This window comes from Myripristis murdjan, chromosome 20 (assembly GCF_902150065.1).
Source record: "Myripristis murdjan chromosome 20, fMyrMur1.1, whole genome shotgun sequence".
Taxonomy (NCBI): Eukaryota; Metazoa; Chordata; class Actinopteri; order Holocentriformes; family Holocentridae; genus Myripristis; species Myripristis murdjan.
Window position 1 is genome coordinate 28,093,420 of NC_043999.1, and position 18,434 is coordinate 28,111,853.

Below are 18,434 nucleotides of genomic sequence, written 5' to 3' on the forward strand. Positions count from 1 at the left end.
AGCCAACTTGCTTTAGCCTCAGTAGAAGCCCTGAGAAAATCTACCTCCCTCTCTCCATCGCGGGTTTAGGATTTAGGATTTAGGATAGCGCATCCTGCCCTTAAAGGCAATGGCACCTGGCACACTGATTGGTTTAACTGGCGTAACGCCCAAAACACACCTATGCATAATATAGCGGGTAGCGCAGGTGTTTTGCGGATAGCGGGAGGTGCACAAGATAGCAACTTTTACAGTGGAACGCCTCTTCCTAAATCCTAAATCCGCAAATAGCGGGTTTAGGGAGTCTGGCGCAAGATAGGGCCTTTAGCCTAACCTCAGCCATAGCGACTAGATTAGATTAGATTAGATTCAACTTTATTGTCATTGCACATGTCACAAGTACAGAGCAACGAAATGCAGTTAGCATCCAACCAGAAGTGCTTAGCAGTGTGTTAAATACAAATGTACAGTATATACACATTATATGATAAACATATTATATATATATATATATATATATATATATATATATATATATACATAGTGCAAATTAATAAATAACTGTTGCTGTAAAGTGCAGGTGTGAAATGAATAATATATAATGCTACAGGTATGTACAGAATAAACAGGTTGAAAAATATACAGTTGAGATTTATATTATTATCTTATTAGATTATGATTTACACAGATCTTGATGATTGCAGTATGTACATGAGTGCAGAGAGATATTGACAGTAGTGCAAGGAAGTAGTGGATAATAAGTCCGGGATAGTTACAGTATGTACAGTAGTGCAAGTAGTGGGTACTAGACCAGTTCAGCCAGGGCCGGACTGGGAGATTATTTCAGGCCAGGAGGTAGTCATCCACCCAGGCCAACCGGGGGGGGGGGGGGGGGGGGGGGGGGGGGGGGGGCGTTGGAGTGGACCCGGGGGGGGGGGGGGGGGGGGGGGGGTTGGAAGCCTACACATACAGGCACTAGCCACTCCAACACTCACTCTGATGTCACATAGCCACTCCATATTTATGTCAACTGCCTGGTTTTCATATGTCTGCAACTTGTTACAGGTTGGTGATTAATAATAAAGAATAACTACCATTTTTGTAATGTACCACCTATCACATGCCCTACTGTAGACATTGTTGTGTACCTTCTGCCAATGGTCGTGCACTGGCCTCTCTTTCTGCAGCACCAACAGGACTGCTATCAATACCACCACCACCTTTGAATAGCAAACATAGAATTATTGTGTTTTGCATTCACTATAAGAATAATGGAATGATTATATCCCATTTGTTGCACAAAAAAATTAATCTCAAAGGCAGTAAAAAAAATATGGCTTGTAAATCAGTGATTTTAAAACCTCAATCCTTATTTAATTTCAAAACTTTTGAATTTCAAGTCCAGGTCCTACATTTCTACACTGTACGTGTAAAATCTAATCCTCAGTGTTAATTCAACTCTAACTGAGAGTGTACATGGCCTAAAGAACCTCCTACTGAGAAGAACCAGTGTGTTTTAGAAAACTCACTTGCTGAAGCATCACTTTTTTTTGACGGTGCGACAGCGGGGGAGGGGCTGAATAACAAGGGCAACTTGAGGCACTTGGCAGCGTCTTCCTCGAGTGCCTTTCTTTTTTTCTCTCTCTCCCTTTCTGCCCCACCTTTCCTCTTTTTTTCCCCGGATTTGGATTGGGGTCCATGGAAAAAATTATTTATCAACTGCAATGTAATCACTAAACCTTTCCTTCCGCCTCCTCCGCTCTCCTCCACAGTCCAACACACTCGCGCGAGTCGCCACACCCCCTCCTATGTTTACAGCGTGCTCGGACTGTTGGGGCGGGTGTTAATCAAAACAAACCAATCACGTCTTGATCTTGTCACAGGCTGCTGGCCTCTGATTGGCCTGGCCTGGCCTGTCCCTCTGTAAGGGACAGGCCAACCGGAGAGCGGACCGGCATGACAGCTGATTGGCCTGGCCGGCGACCTGTCCAAAAAAAAAAAAAAAAAAAAAAAAAAAAAAAAGACAGGCAGGCCAGCAGGCCAGTGACAGGCCGGCGCTTCGGGAATTCTCCCGGTTCTCCCGATGTACAGTCCGGGCCTGAGTTCAGCTCACCTCCTGGAGGGGTGGAGGGATGGGGGAGTTGGTTTGTGGGAGCGAGAGGGGGCGGGGGGCCTGGGGGGACAGAGTTCAGCAAGGAGACAGCTGTGGGGAAGAAGCTGTTCCTGAACCTGGTGGTTCTTGTCCGGAGACTCCTGTAGCGCCTCCCAGAGGGCAGGAGGGCAAACAGACTGTGTGCTGGGTGGTAGGAGTCCTTAGTGATGTTAGCTGCTCTCCTGAGACAACGCTTCCTGTAGATGCTGTCAATGGCAGGAAGTGAAGCTCCGGCGATGCGCTGGGCGGTTTTCACCACCCTCTGCAACGCCTTCCGGTCAGAGACAGAGCAGTTCCCATACCAGACTGTGATACAGTTGGTAAGGATGCTCTCGATGGTACAACGGTAGAAGTTCACCAGGATGTCTGAAGAGAGGTGGTTTTTCTTCAGAGTCCTCAAGAAGAAGAGGCGCTGGTGAGCCTTCTTGACCAGGCTGGAGCAGTTAGTCGTCCAAGAGAGATCCTGTGAGATGTGGATCCCCAGGAATTTGAAGCTGGTCACAGGCTCCACTGTCACACCGTTGATGTGGATGGGTGGATGAGTGACAGCATTCTTCCTGAAATCCACTATGAGCTCCTTGGTTTTTGAGGTGTTGAGTGTCAGGTTGTTGTCCTCGCACCATGCAGCCAGGCGATCCACCTCCTCCCTGTAGGCCGACTCATCGTTGTCCTTGATGAGGCCAATCACGGTGGTGTCATCCGCAAACTTGAAGATGGCGTTGGAGCCATGTACAGGTTTGCAGTCGTGGGTGAAGAGGGAGTAGAGGAACGGACTCAACACGCAGCCTTGTGGTACGCCAGTGTTCATGATGAGAGTGGAGGAACAGTGGTGGTCTAACCTGACGTGTTGCGGCCTGTTGGTCAAAAAGTCCAGTAACCAGTTGCAGATGGGTGCTTTGATGCCCAGATCTGCCAGTTTGGTTATCAACTTTGACGGGATGACAGTGTTGAATGCTGAACTGAAGTCTATGAACAGCATTCTGGCATATGTGTTATTATTGTCCAGGTGTGAGAGGACAGAGTGCAGCGCTGTGGAGACTGCTTCCTCTGTACTCCTGTTCTTGCGGTAGACAAACTGGTGGGGATCCAGGGTGGGTGGCAGGCAGGATTTGAGATGTGCCAGAACCAGCTGCTCCAGGCACTTAGAGATGGTGGGGGTGAGTTCCACTGGGCGGTAGTCATTGAGACATGCTGGGGTGGAGTGTTTTGGTACCGGCACGATGGTGGTGGATTTGAAGCAGGTTGGAACAACAGCACGGGCTAGGGACAGGTTTAATAAGTCCGTCAGGACCCCCGCCAGCTCCCCAGCACATGCTCTGAGCACACGTCCAGGGATGCCATCAGGGCCTGCAGCTTTGTGTGCGTTGATCCGGCTCAGCACTGCTTCAATATCAGTGGGGGAGAATGACAGTGGTTGGTGGTCAGCAGTCAGCTCTGCTTTTATTGGAGGTGCATGGTTATCCTTCTCAAACCGAGCATAAAAGTTGTTAAGCTCGTTGAGGAAGGATGTGTCAGAGGAAGGGGGGGAGGGGTTGGTGGGCTTGTAGTCACTGATGACACGGATGCCCTGCCACATGCGTCAGGGGTTGGGGTCGGAGAAGTGCTCCTCAACCTTCAGCTTGTAGCAGTGCTTGGCCTTCTTGATGCCCCTTTTCAGGTCAGCCCTGGCTGTACTGTAGGCTTGTGCGTCTCCTGATCTGAAGGCGGTGTTGCGGGCCTTCAGCAGTAGACGAACATCCCTGTTCATCCAGGGCTTCTGATAGGGGTACATGGTGATCTTTTTCTGGGTGGTGACACTGTCTATGGTGGTGGAGATATAATCCATTACTGAGGAAGCGTAGCTTTCGATGTCAGTATGGGGGTGAGTGGATGCCTGAGTGGCAAACATACTCCTACATACATCCTACAGACTACATACCTAACCCTAACCCTAACACCTATGCTAACCCTAACCTTAATGTAATGCTAACCATAACCACTGACTTCAACAAGCAGCTTTTTCCAATAGGGATACTGCTTTGGTCCCGAGTTGAACAAGCTTAGTTACCAGGTTACCAAGTCCAGTGTGTGCCACACACAATGTTTAGTTAGATCATTTTCAGGGACATGACACGACTGATGAAATGGTCCTTGCTCAAAAGGTAATATATAAAATAGGAACAACTTAAAACCAAACAACCAAAACTAGCTTTTGCGGACTAAAAGATAAAAATATATATGCAGAGGTGATTTAAAAACCACCGTTGTTTGATTTTCACTGTCATATTTGTCAGTTAAGTTTTGCACAAGCTGCCATTTTGTCCTGAACCAGACCTAAACCAACCCAAACTCTAATCTTTATCTTCTCAGATTTAGACTCTGACCCAAACCTTAACCAAAGTCACACCTTTAATCTATCTTAAAATAGACTGAGACCAATTTAACCCCTTAGCCATTTTGGAATAAGATTAAAATAACACATTCTTAACATCACCTGACCCTAACCTTAACCTGATGCGGTTAGTATGAGGGAGAACAGCTCCTCTTTATTCATTTGCCTAAAAATAAATTAGTATGGATGTATGTCATGTGAAGACAGGAGGCAGGAGTTTGCTACAAGATTAGGACAACACGTTTTAACCGCTCCTTTATCCCAGCTGCTATTGGAATGTACAACAGGTTATTTTTGTGTCTTGTGTCTCTTAGACATTTTCTTTATCTGTTTTATCTATTCATATACCAACTGTTATCTAATATTATTTTTACTAAATGTTATTTTAATTTGTCTTATTGTATCTGATTTTATCTTAAGGTTTATTTTAGTTGTTAGTCTTTTATAAGCTCTGCACTCGTTTGGAAGCTACTACTCAACAAATTCCCCCTTTACCTTGACCTCACTATCATATTGTGTCTTCCTGCTGCAAGGCTACTATGTCAAAGTTACCTGCAGTCGCTACCTGCTGGATCTGATTTCCAATTCAATCAGGAAAATAGCAAGAAAAGAGCTGTTTAATTTCCTCAAAAATGGAAATGGCACTTGTTTTTTTTTTTATATTGTCATAATCCGCTTTGCAATTGCATTCATTTTTTTTTTTTTTTTTTTTTTTTTTTTGGCTCAAAGTGTTATTTTGGGACCTCGTTTGCTATACTATGGAAGTGAGTGGAGCAATAGAAATACAGTATTGTGAATAAGCAGCCCTAGAGAGCACAGAGCAACTAATGAGGATATTTCACCACCATGTGCAGTCACATCACACCCAGGTAATTACACAACCCATCACTACCAAAGTTCAGTTTTGCTTCAAGGGCTGCAAATAAACAACCAGTAAAATACTAATAAATGCGTAATCAATCAAACTTCATTATATCCAGCATGTCAGAGTTGGACCATACTGATATCTGATGTGAGAGAAAAGGTCAGATCAGATGGAGGGTTAAGACAGACATGGTTCCAGAGATTTGGCAGGACTGAGGCTTCACATCAGTTCATGTGTCTGTTGCCTTTTTCTCCTCAGGCCCTGGAACCAGCTGAGCCCCCGCCGCAGCCACTGCAAGAAGGCCAGGAGCCGCTCTTTAATGTAGCAAGACTCTTCATCCTCATCATCCGTCTCCTTCAGCAGCAGCATGTGTAAGTGTGCATGCGTGTGTTTGATGAACAGACGAGAACATTTACCAAAAGTGGAGGGCAGCAGCAGTGAAGTCCAACAGTGGATTCAAAACAACAATTTGCATCATATTCATATGAATGTCAGTTTTGCTACCTTATCACTGCCTGTTATAACACAACAGTGATTCAACCTACATGCAGTCCAAACCTTTCCATTTGCTCTTCTAACTGCAAGCTGACATAAAAAAAAAAAACAACAAAAGAAACAAAAAGTAATTGCATATTGAAGAATATATCAATTCATATCTTCTTTTCAATGAAAAACCTTAAACTCACATATCCTCATGTAACTACATCAGTTTGACATTAGTGCTCACAGCAGAGGGCATGGCCTATCACAACAAAATGCATAATGTCCCAGTGGATTCACACCTCAAGACTTTGTGGAAAGGTTGGTGATGAGCAACAGAAAGAGAGATTCACTTTTCCCACAGGCTTGACAGTGGGTGCAGCCTATCACGCTTATCTTACATATACCAGGGTTAGACCAATATATCGGTGTGTTGATATACAGGCCTCCGACGTCATGTTGTCATTTGTTTGTGATGTTTTTGCTAGCATTTCTCTGACTATGGAGTCAAAAAAAATTGATCATCTACAGGAGAAATGAAGTGGGGATTTCCTATTTCCTAATAATTCCTAAATCATTTCACATATAGACGTTTATACAAAAAAAATAAAACATTTTGCATATATTTTTTATTGCCTGAACACGACTGGCATCAAAAATAAATTGCTTATGGCTAAGTGTGATTAGCCACCCATGCTAAAACGTCAAACATGAGCAGAGTTATAGTGATTCTCCTCCTCTTAACACTTGTGTTGTTTGTGCTTTAACAAAGATAACAGATCAGCCAAAGAAATGGACATAGCAGCTGGCAAACCAGGTATTTCTTAAGGCTCAGAGGCCAGCTAAAATGATTCAAGTAAAGTTAGTGGGCAAACCACTTTTAGAGAGATGTAGAGAACTAGATAAAAGATGTCAAATGACTATGGAGTTCTAAAATACAACTGTTTGGGAAAAGATTTACACAAACTTATACATTTTGACATGATGCTAAACATACAAAATCACTGATATGGTCCTTTAATATTTGCACAAAGTATTGGTGTCTTCATTTCAAAAACATTATATTGATCTAGCCCCAATATATGCAAGGAACTGACCATGTAAAGGCATACCAGCCTAAAGAAAGAAAAGGTGTGTAACCTGAGCTGAGGTGGCTTTGGTTCTGTTGTACTGACCTGTGAGGCGATGTATTTCTCCAGAGGACTCTCCACTCGGCCCATGTTCATCACGGCAGTGTTGGGCAGCTGCTCTGCTGGCAACTCTTCGCTCAGCAGTAACTTGCCTTTGAAGTTATGTACCACACACACCACCTAGAAGACACACACACACACACACACACACACACACAGCAGGAGGCAGAGAGGGAGAAAAAATGATGTACAAATGAATGAAAATGTACCTGCAGCCGAGTGCATGCACACACACGTACACAAACACAAATAGACGAAAAGAGCAGATGGAGATATAGACAGAAACATATACTCACACATGCTAATGCAGACGTTAGTAGCTCAGTGTGAATCCAATACACACACACATACACACACACACACACACACACACACTCTAAAGTCTACTAATAGAACCCAGCAGGGGCTGCTTCTTACAGGCAGAGGTGTCTTTGTGTGTGTGTGTGTGTGTGTGTGTGTGTGTGTGTGTGTGTGTGTGTGTGTGTGTGTGTGTGTGTGTGTGTGTGTGTGTGCTGAAGAGAGAGTTCACTGAATTTCGAGGCCTGATGCATTAATGCATGGCTTGGGAAAGTTGCTGTAACGCAAGTATATAGGTCACATGTCTGCTTTTGTGTCTGTATGTATGTGTGTGTGACTGTGTGGGTGTATGAGCACAGGCCTGCATGTAGTATAAATGTGTATGAGAGAGAGAGAGAGAGACAGAGAGAGGGGGAGAGAGAGAGAGAGAGAGAGAGGGAGAGAGTGTATGTGTGTGTGTGTGTGTGTGTGTGTGTGTGTGTGTGTACTCATGTTGATTTTTTCCTGAGGGGATGAGCTATGATGGATGCTGGTGTTGCATGAGCTACTCTAATAAGGAGCAAAACTTGGCTTTGAGGTTCAGACTAGAATAATCAATTTCAGCTTACACTTAACAGAGCAGAGAGCAAGACAAACTGAGAGCCAGACAAATTGTGTCTCTTCCAAAGTGTGTGTGTGTGTGTGTGGACATATGTAATCATGCGTCCAGACTGCAAGCAACACAATCAACAAGTCACTGGAAGACTGGAAGTACTAAACTGTTAATAGAAATAAACTGCATGCCACAAAACCGATAGCATTATAGTCCAGTCATTTTAGGCCAATATTGGGGTCAACCTAAGAAAAATTATAAGAGAAGCAAACTCAGCTGATTTTGTATCCTCAGTTTGTCCTGAGTGAGGGGGGAAAAAGTCCCAAGGAATCCCATTGGTGGAAAGTTTTGAAAATCACCATTTATTCATTATTTATTTATTCATTTATGACCATATAATACCAAAAAACACTGTTTTTAACACACAGGGGAAAGGGGTTCCACATTTTACTTTCAGATATCACTATAAAAATTCACAAGTTGATTACACACACAAAGACAAGAAAAAAAGTCAACTACAAGTTCTTTGAATTATTCTGTTTACACATGCATATCACACATTATCTGATTTGATATGCGCTAATTGGAATAAATGCCAGAACAGATATTTAAATAGTGAATTAAAAGGTTACTATATATATAGTAACCTTGAATTAAACGGTTACTATATAACACTGAATTAAAAGGTTACTATATATATAGTAACTTTGAATTAAAAGGTTACTATATAACAGTGAATTAAAAGGCTACTATATAACAGTGAATTAAAAGGCTACTATATAACAGTGAATTAAAAGGTTACTATATATATAGTAACCTTGAATTAAAAGGTTACTATATAACAGTGAATTAAAAGGTTACTATATATATAGTAACCTTTAATTCCACTATTCTCTCCTATTGGACGCACTGAGGTGTTGTCACAGGGTGCTGCGCCCAAGTTAAAAATTTTCAACTCGGGTGCCGCTGCGCTCTGCTCGGCGCAGACCAGTGCGCCCTTGCGCCCCGCAATCACATAGACAATGAATGGCTGCGCCGGCCAAGGTCTGCACCGTGCGTGTGCTATGTGAAAGCCCCATGACTCCTCTGACTCCGAGATGTGCCCCCCCGCCCCCAACACGCCATGTGACTCGGCACCGCAAGTGACAAACATGTCTTTGCTTATTTCTTTCTTTATTTGGTTATTTTATTTGTTATTTTCAAGACAGAACACAAAGGGAAGGCATCAATGGGCATCGGAAATTATTATTATTATTATTTTATTATTTTTTTTTATTTTATTATTTTTTTTCCTGAGGATGACTGGTGCATGGCGCCCCTCCAGCCTATACTGCCTATGCCAAGAGCTGGCCCTGCTTCTAGCTAACAACAATGAAATTCTTAGGGCAAATGCTGATTGTTTCTAATAAATGATGGAATTTAAATAGTATCAGCGCAAGATATTGACTAATCAGGTTTACAAATTGCAGTATTTGTACTGGCATTGCAAAGCTCATTAATCTAATAGGGCTGGGCATAATTTTATAGTTGTATTGTGATATGAGACTAGATATCTTATTAGATAGATAGATATTTATTTTATAAATATAATAAAGTCTAAACCATCCTGTTATGCACTGCAATCTATCTTAAGATCACAGAGAGGCGAAGTTCCTCCCTTTCCACTGGAACATCAGAGGTGGAGTTCATAGCACAATTCAGCTGGAATCAAACATTATTTGTCTCTTGCAGTTGACTACCATACATGTTTTCTTTTTTTTTCTTTTCTTTTCTTTTTTTTTTTTTTTTTTCCAAAATAAGGTCCCATGAGGAACAATGGAAGGGGAGAGACTTCACCTCTGTATTTAAAAAGCTCTAATACTGCACTTTATTGCTTCAGATATATTTGCCGGCAGTTCTGGAATAATTGGTACACAGAAAAAAAGATCTGTACAAAGCCTGGAGTGGGCCAGTCTGTTCTTTCATACTATTTGCTCAGCGATAATGAGGGCTTTTTGTTGTGAGGCATCAGGGTTATGCTATGAGGTAGGGTGAGGTGGTGGCACACAGCAATAATTTAAAAATAACAGGAGAAAGGCATATCCTTCCGCTAGAGGCAAGAAAATAAAATACTGTTCAGTCAGTGTTATTTACTTCTGATATGATGAGTGACATTTTGAATCGAATCAATTAATATGGCACTGGTTGCCAACGGGGAGCAGTTTACCTGAATTAATTCTAATGGGACATTTTGATCAAACTCAAATTAGTTTCTTCAGAGACTTTCTCGTGAGTTTTTTCCTGAATTGAGCATTTTAAATTTTAAAATATAGAATTTCAACATGTTTTTGTGTGCCTAATACATCTACTACTGTCATGGTTTTGTGTTTCTTGTGTTTTGTTTGGTCTCATATCTGTTTCATGTGTGTTTATTTTGCCTAGTTCCTTTCAGTGATTTCACCTGTGTCTTGTTTGCTCCTCCCAGTGCCACACCTGTCCTGAGTCTGTCTATTATCCCTGGTTGTTCTGATCCCTCCCAGTGTTTCCCTCAGCCTATCCTGTGTTCTCCTGTCTTGTGCCCCAGCCCCTTCCCCAGGTGGGTCTTGTTTGCTCATTAGTTCTTGTGCTTTGAGTACTGTTCCTTGTGTTGTGTTTTGTTTTGTCATTCCTGCCTTGTGTTCCCTGTGTTTCCAGTGAGTTAATTAAATATATTTTTGTTGCTGAGCTCCGTGCCTCCTGGCTCCTGCATTTGGGTCCAAACCTACCACCAGCCATGACAGAATGAACCGACCACTATAGGACCCAGCGGAGCAATATTTTCTCCCTTTTGACAAACGAACTGGCCAGCCTGAACCCAGCCGACATAGAACTGCTGAAAGAATGAACAGACGAGAAATGGAACTGGCTGAAGTAATTGTTTTTTGGTCTGCGTTTGTGGTCTTGAGTTTGTGGTCTGCTGTTCTGTCCCAGAATCCATTTCTTGGAACCCGACTGGCCCTGCGAGGTCCTCGTAGCCACCGACTGGCTAGGCGCCAGCTTGCTAGCCAACAACATGCTAGCAACATGCATGCTAGCCACCAACACAGCTTGCCAGAGTTCGACTTGCTGACCCGGTCCCAGTCCCTGTCCCAGTTCCCCGAGCCAGACTGGCTGCCTAGGTCCCAGTCCCTGTCCAAGTTCCCCGAGTGGACGCTGCCGCTGCCCAACTTCCCAGAGTCTGCAGTGCAGGACTTTATAGTGGGCCTGCAGTGTGGTGCTGCCCACACTGCCGCCATCCAGGGAGGTTCCGCCTTGCCGCAAGCACTCTGGCCAGAGCACCGCCCCGTCCTTGGCTCCTGGCACCCCAGCCATGAAAACTACTATATAATTATTTTGTGCAGTTGATGTTAATTATAGGGCCTTTATGCTCCATAATGATTTCAAAACAATTGTTACATTGGCCTATGTAACTCTTGTTTGGTCAACATATCACAAAATAATAATAATAATAATTCTACAATAGCACCTTTTTTTTTTTGGACAAATTTTGCAACAGTGTGATAAATGGTATGTGAGGGATATATCAGTCATGCAGATTGACTTTACTTAAAATCTTGTTCAAAATAGCCTTAAACTTAGTGCAAGGTTAAAGACTTACTGGACTGAAGCATTACACACTTATTTTGGAAGTGATCAGTACTGCACACTGTCCATGGGAAGCACTAAACCTGAATTGATTTTAATGAGACATTCTGATCAGTCTGTGGGAATATGTTAATTTGCATTATTATTTTTGTGTTTCAGTAGCGAGTTATGGAATCCCCTGGTCTAAATGCTTTTTCATGGGCTTTTTTATTTATTACAAGATTTTAATAATTTATTATTTAATATTTAAAAAATACAGTTATAAACGGTAATTTGACTAAAACTATAGTCTGTGTGCACTCAGTAGTCTTTGGTGCATTTTAGTTTCAGAAAATGACACTTCTACATGATGTTAAACTTTCTTTGAGTGGACTAAGCTGGTTATTTTTCAGAATGTTAGCTGGGGAGAAGTCCACCTCAATGGCAGGAGGCTAACAGTTAGCATTTGGAGCATCCAGCCAGTATCCAGCACTCAGTAACAATGAGAGGAAGAGAACACCACTACTGTCCTACTGTCCTGGGGTAAAGTGAAAAAGCAAAATGTTCAAAATAGGTGAACTGTTCCTTTAAAGTTGGTAGGAAAAGCGTTTGGGATGATACAGACTAGGCACACAATTCCTCTAAAATAAGAGGAGTGTTTTCTTTAAGTCTTTCGAATCTTTCTCACTCCATCCCACTAATGGCCATGTAGTGTTTTTAACCAGGACAAACGATAATGGAGCTCTCTGTAAAGAGGCTGAACGAAGCCTTATCGCAGTTCCACTGTCTCCAAGCCCTGCAGCCACTGTGAAGAACATACTGGCCTCTCTGCATCAAAAGACAGGGGAAGAATGGGGGGGAGATTAGAAACGAGAGAGACCCTCTGACAGCTCAATCTTCTCACGCTCTTTTCTTTCAAGTGTTGCTGGAAAACATGTCGCATCTGAAGTCCAGTCATCTTTTTCACCATACAATGACTAGCAAGAGTACATGTGCATGTGTGTGCTTTAAATAATGCCATTCAGCACTGCTGTATGGAGAAATCAAGCCTGTGTATACAGTACACCATGAAAGCTCATGGCCTACATGAAAAGCATGTGCAATCATACAGGGAATACAGAATGACAGCAATTAGGTGTAAATCCAAACTCTGTGGTTCTGCAGTGTATTATTCAACTAAACTATACGAACCTGCTGTATGGTGTGCATCCAATTTTTGTAATTCTTCTTGATCTTTCTGCCTTCTCTATGTAGGAGATGAAAGAGTAATAATAACTGTCTCAAAGCTGATGGAGCTGCCTTTCATCTTGTCTTATTCCTTGTTACAGGCAAAAATACATTTTCAACTAACCATTATTCAAGGACTTAGAGGCCATACAGTAAGGTCCATAAGAATTTGGACAGTGACACAATATTCATAATTTAGCCCTAATGTTGTTGTTGAACAAAAATATTGCAATAACTGTTTAGGAATTATAGCAAGTTTTATACATTGTCACCCCATTTTCAGTGACTCAACCCCTTAAATTAAAGCTGAAAGTCTGCACTTCAATCACGTCTTGATTACTCCATTTAAAATCCACTGTTGCTGGTATGCAAGGGCTAAATTATGAATATTGTGTCACTGTCCAAACACTTATGGACCTAACTGTATACAGATCATGCATGGGATGAGTTGTTGATAAGCCGTGACTTGGCCTTCTTAGGCGTTCTACATGCCAGATGGCCATATTACATGCAGTGTAATTATTGGATATGTATTACTTTACATAATCCCCAAAGATATATTTGTACATCAGAGTCCTCCATGCATATGCATTTCACCAAAAGGGATGAGAGCACAGCTGGAGTATGCTGGCAGTTTTGTATCCAGCTCATGACACTTTGTTCCCAGGGTTTAACTTGTGACATAGCTCCATATTTGTTATAATATATTGGTGGCAAGTATTGCTTGTCACGCCATATGATCAATCTGTCACAACATGATATGAACTGTATTTTCCTACAGACAAGATAATTATTCAACAATTAACAACTAAGAACAAACAATTTATTCTTATATTTTATATCTGATACCTACATTTATGTATGTTTTGTCCATTTTTGTCCTTCCATGTGCTCAGTCAAACCACTGTAGCTCTCCCACTGGAAAGCCCCAAGTCTAGTCAGAGGATGTCACATCTCATGAACGCAATCTCGAGAAAGGTTCAGATGAAAAGGCAAAATTCATCGAGGGACAGTTTGGGGAGGAGGAGGAGCTGCAGGTGAACTGGTGTGGCCCATCATTCACTTCCGAAAGTGGGCCAGGTAAAAGGTTTGGTGTAAATTAGTTCAGCTTCTGAGTAAAATCTGGATTTTGGTCTGGCAGCCACATGTGGGCCACATAAGAGCCATGAGGCTTTACCAGAACTCAGCCATACAGGCATGCTGTATGAGGCCCAGCCATGAGCCATATGATCTTCTGTGCAGTTGGTACAGCTGCAGTAGAGGTCTGGCTGTGTTATGGTTCAAACAGCTTGCATATACTTGGGCCAGATATGGGCCGTCATTCACTTCCGTAAATGGGCCACATCTTTGCTGTTTATTTGGGCCACATCCAAGCCAAAGGAAATTTGCTATTGGGGTGGCAGTCACTTTTTGAATGTATGGCCAAACTGAAGTGGTTAGCATGTGGCCCTCATGTGTTTTGCCGTATCACATTTGCCAGTTACAAATCACATGAGGCCAAGTGCTTCAATTACAGAACTGTCCCAGAGGAGAAATTCCCTCCAATTTTGAAGGTACGGCCAAACCAACGTGGTTATGATGTGGCCCTCATGTGTTTTGCCATATCACATTTGCCAGTTACAAATGACATGTAGCCCAAAAGTAAAATTTATTATCTGCGCCAAGTGCTTCAATTACAGAACTGTCCCAGAGGAGAAATTCCCTCCAATTTTGAAGGTATGGCCAAACCAACGTGGTTATGATGTGGCCCTCATGTGTTTTGCCTTGCCACATCTCAGCCAGAGGTGCCAGCTAGACGCCACATGTGGCCCAAAAGTCAATGCTATCAGGGTAATGACCCAAAGAAGGGAAGAGTGGTCAGTGACAACTGTTAAAAGGCGTCCCTCCAAGTACACTCGCCACTTTTCCACAGTCCAAACCACAACAAGACATTCAAGTTCGGTTGCAGAGTAGTTTCACTTGGTTGGGTTGAGACTGTGGCTGCTGTAAGCTAGGATTTCCTAAGCGCCCAGTTCATTTTGCTGAAATAGCACCAAGGCCTGTCTCACTGGCATCAGTGTAGGCCAGAAACGGGAGATTAAAGATGGGATATCGGAGGATTTATCAGGTGTTCCTTAAGGGTGTCAAAGGCAGCCTGGCATTCAGGCGACCAGCAGAATTTAACTCCCTTTCTTTTCAGAGTGTTTAGGGGCTCCACTGTTTGTGAGAAATTCAGCACAAACCTGATACTAGCCAGCCATGCCAAGAAACCTCTCCAGAGACTTTCTGTTGGTGGGTACAGAGAAGTTCTTAACAGTTTGGGTCTTCTCCGGATCGTCGTCTCCACAAAAATCCATGTCAATTAATGAGTAATTTGTTTCTTGTGAATCAAAACTTTGTTGAGGTTCCCCCACTCCTCAAGTATTTGACAAAGAGCTTTGAGAATCAAGTATTGCCTTGTGTTAAGAGGGAGTATCCAAAAGTTCCACAAACTGTGAAGCCATCATTTGTTTTTGCGTGGAAGTCCTCCTTCCACGCAAAAACTAAAAATAAAAAGCCATTTAACAGGCAGATGACATTTAAATACAATTCAGCCTTTGGGACCTTTAGTAGACATGATGGCATCTGCCAGTGTCAGCCTGTGGAACTGCAATCCATAAAGTGTTTTGTTTATGTTTAAAGAGTTTAAAGTGTTATGTTTGCACAAAAGTATGAGCCTACATGGTAAAAATGCGTGGAATAATCATCTCCATGGGTGAAAATTTCAATAATGCAAGAGTCAACAGTCTACCTGCATCTAAAGGATTAGGAACACTCAATTGAGGACAACAAGGGGGACATGGGTGGCCAACTACGTCAAGGTAGAACAACTACCTCTGAACAGAATAAGGGGTTTGTGACACTACCTATAAGTAACTTACCATTCCATCCTGACAACACTTGCCATTAACATCCCTATTCATGTGGATTTGACAATGAACACTTTTGCTCAGTGTCTTTACAAAGAGCTCCAGAAATGTCATCATCACAAGTAGAAACATCATCACCACAGGTACAAATGTCATTACCACGAGAAGAGACTTCATCAACAAAGCAAAAATGTCATCATCACAGGTAGAAACATAGCTACACATACAAATGTCATTACTAAAGGTACAGATGTCATCACCACAAGATTGAAATATAATCGCCACAGGCACAAACATCTTTACCACAGGTGGAGACGTCACCAACAAAGCAGAAATGTCATCACTACAAGTAGAGACATCATCACCAGAAGCATAAACACAACTATGTATAGAAACAAAACCACCAGCAAACGTCAACATGCCCACAGGAAAGGACACGTAATTCCACACTTTGCCAAAGATTAAATCTAATCACAAAGATTGTTCACTATCCACATGCAGATCACATTTTAAAATCAGGTGCAAATGAGATTGTAGAGACAAGAATCTTGGCCTGTCTCTGTTCAGAAGACAAACAGCAATTAAAAGCAGGGGCACCACCAGGAATTTGGGGCCCCATGGAAAAAAAAAAATAAATAAATAAATAATATATATATATATATATATATATATATATATATATATATATATATATATATATATATATGTATATATATATATATATATACTCGATGATGATTTAATAATTTTATATTAGTTTTTACCTATTTTTGGGGGCCCCTGTCTGGCAAGGGCCCTTGGAATTGTTCTAACTTTTCCCCCATATACATCGGTTCGATTCTCTTTTAATTTAAAAGAGAATGGAATTGACTGAAATTGAAAACTTTGTACAACATGACAGATAGAAAGGATATCCACAACCAGTCTCTTCTCATTTGACACTGAACTAAGGGCGATGTGTCTGTGTATGGGTTTCTCGATGTGTATGCAACTCTATCTCTGCTTTATTTCCAAGTAGTTTAAGCTACTCTCTGATCAGTGACAGTCCTTCTATCTTTATCTGTCCTCTCCCAGTAATGAATGGCATTTGCCCAGCACCACATACTGACAGACAGACAGACTGACACTGATCTTGCCGGGATTCCCCGGGATCAGGCTGCAGTCTCTTCCACTCAGTGGGACGGACAGTCGGAAGGGATGGAGAATATGTGGATATGGAGGAGAAATGTTGGAACACAGCCTGGGGATGAGAATGAGATGAAGAGATGAGGAGCTGAACTGAACTGAGCTTAGGTAAGATGAAGAGTCAGTCACAGAGAATCTGCCTCTGATGAAATAGGATTTTGTATGTGTGTGTGTGTGTGTGTGTGTGTGTGTGTGTGTGTGTGTGTGTGTGTGTGTGTGTGTGTGTGTGTGTGTGTGTGTGTGCGTGGCACTTGGTGTCAAATTACTGGCAGTGTGGAGAAGTTGCTGCTTTCTCTACCCGTGAAGCACTGTCTGCATTTGCTGTTGACTATGTGTGTTATAAATAGAGTGTTCCTACGCATTTTTCCTTTCAAAATGCTACACTCTGGGGACATTTGGATTTCTTGCCTGTATTGTAGACAAGGTTTTTGCAGATTTCAGAAAAACAAATTTTAACTGCCTGAATTGAATTTAAAACCAATTTTAAAATACAAAATAAAGAAACAAAAAGCTTTTAAATTGACTTTATTTTATTCAATGTAGTTAATGAAAGAGTGTGTTTGATACATTATATTAGCCTTGCACTGTGTTAACCAAAGACCGGATTTGCAAAGTAAGACCAGCTGGAACTGAAGGTAATGTAATAAAATAGAAGAAAGGAAGACTTCCAGAGCAGATCCTATTTTACAGCACAAGCTTTTGTCTTTCACATTTTTTTCCCTAATGACAAAATGTAAATCTGTCAGTTCAGTATGTGATTTTATATTTGTACCATAATGAAAATTATCCCAGAGCAAATTCACTTGATTTCTTTCAAAAACATGGGGGGAAAAAGTGATAAACTAATTTACAAGAAAATGCCCCAAAAATAGCAAGAAATTAGTTTTGAAAATTACAAAAACATTTTAAAAATGACCAAAAAATTAGTAGAACATTGCAAGAAAATAAGCAAAAAAGAAAATTATTAAGAATCATAAATATATATTCAATGTAATTCTGCCACTGTAATAGAGCGTATCCAAGCTCTACTGAATACTGGTGTGAAGAAAGTTGGAAGTCTCTGAAAGTTAATTTTCATGTAGTGGAATGAATGAATCTAATGACTGGATAAAAGGGAGGAAAAACAATACAGGAGTTCAAAAAATACCACTACTTGCTTCGGGAAAAGATTAACAGAAAGTTGAAGCACATACACTTTGTAGATATTATGCTAAACCTGCAAATTCACTGGTATAGTCCTTTTAAAATTCCTTAACTTAAACTGTTTTTTTCCCCAACAGATATGGCTGGCAGACGTCCTGGTTTAGACTGTTGCATATGTGTTACATATGTGCACATGCAAGTGAAATATCATCACCCCAACATCTGCCAACTCCCACTGTGCCATGAGCTCTCTGCATGGCTGGTGTGAACAAAACAAGAAAGGTGTAAGAACTACGTGGAGATCAAGCACACCCTCCTCCCTCAGCACTCCATTCAATCAAACACAAGTGCGCTTCTCTCAGAACGTACCTATGTGCGTTGTGTCCATTTGTGCAGCTCAAGTGGAATTGCAGGTAATTATTGGAAGGAGTTGAGGGCATGTGGTTATTATGAGCCTCCTCCTGCTGCTTAATCTCTCCAGAG

At 41.8% G+C, this 18,434-nt stretch overlaps 1 protein-coding gene across 1 annotated transcript in view; it reads right to left on the reverse strand.

Moving 5' to 3' along the window:
- Nucleotides 1-18,434, reverse strand: part of plppr5b (phospholipid phosphatase related 5b) — a 102,459-nt gene that overhangs the window by 12,052 nt on the left and 71,973 nt on the right. The window contains exon 5 of the mRNA XM_030078761.1: nt 7,023-7,157. Coding sequence (XP_029934621.1) covers nt 7,023-7,157 — 135 coding nt within the window. The remainder of the gene's footprint in view (nt 1-7,022; nt 7,158-18,434) is intronic.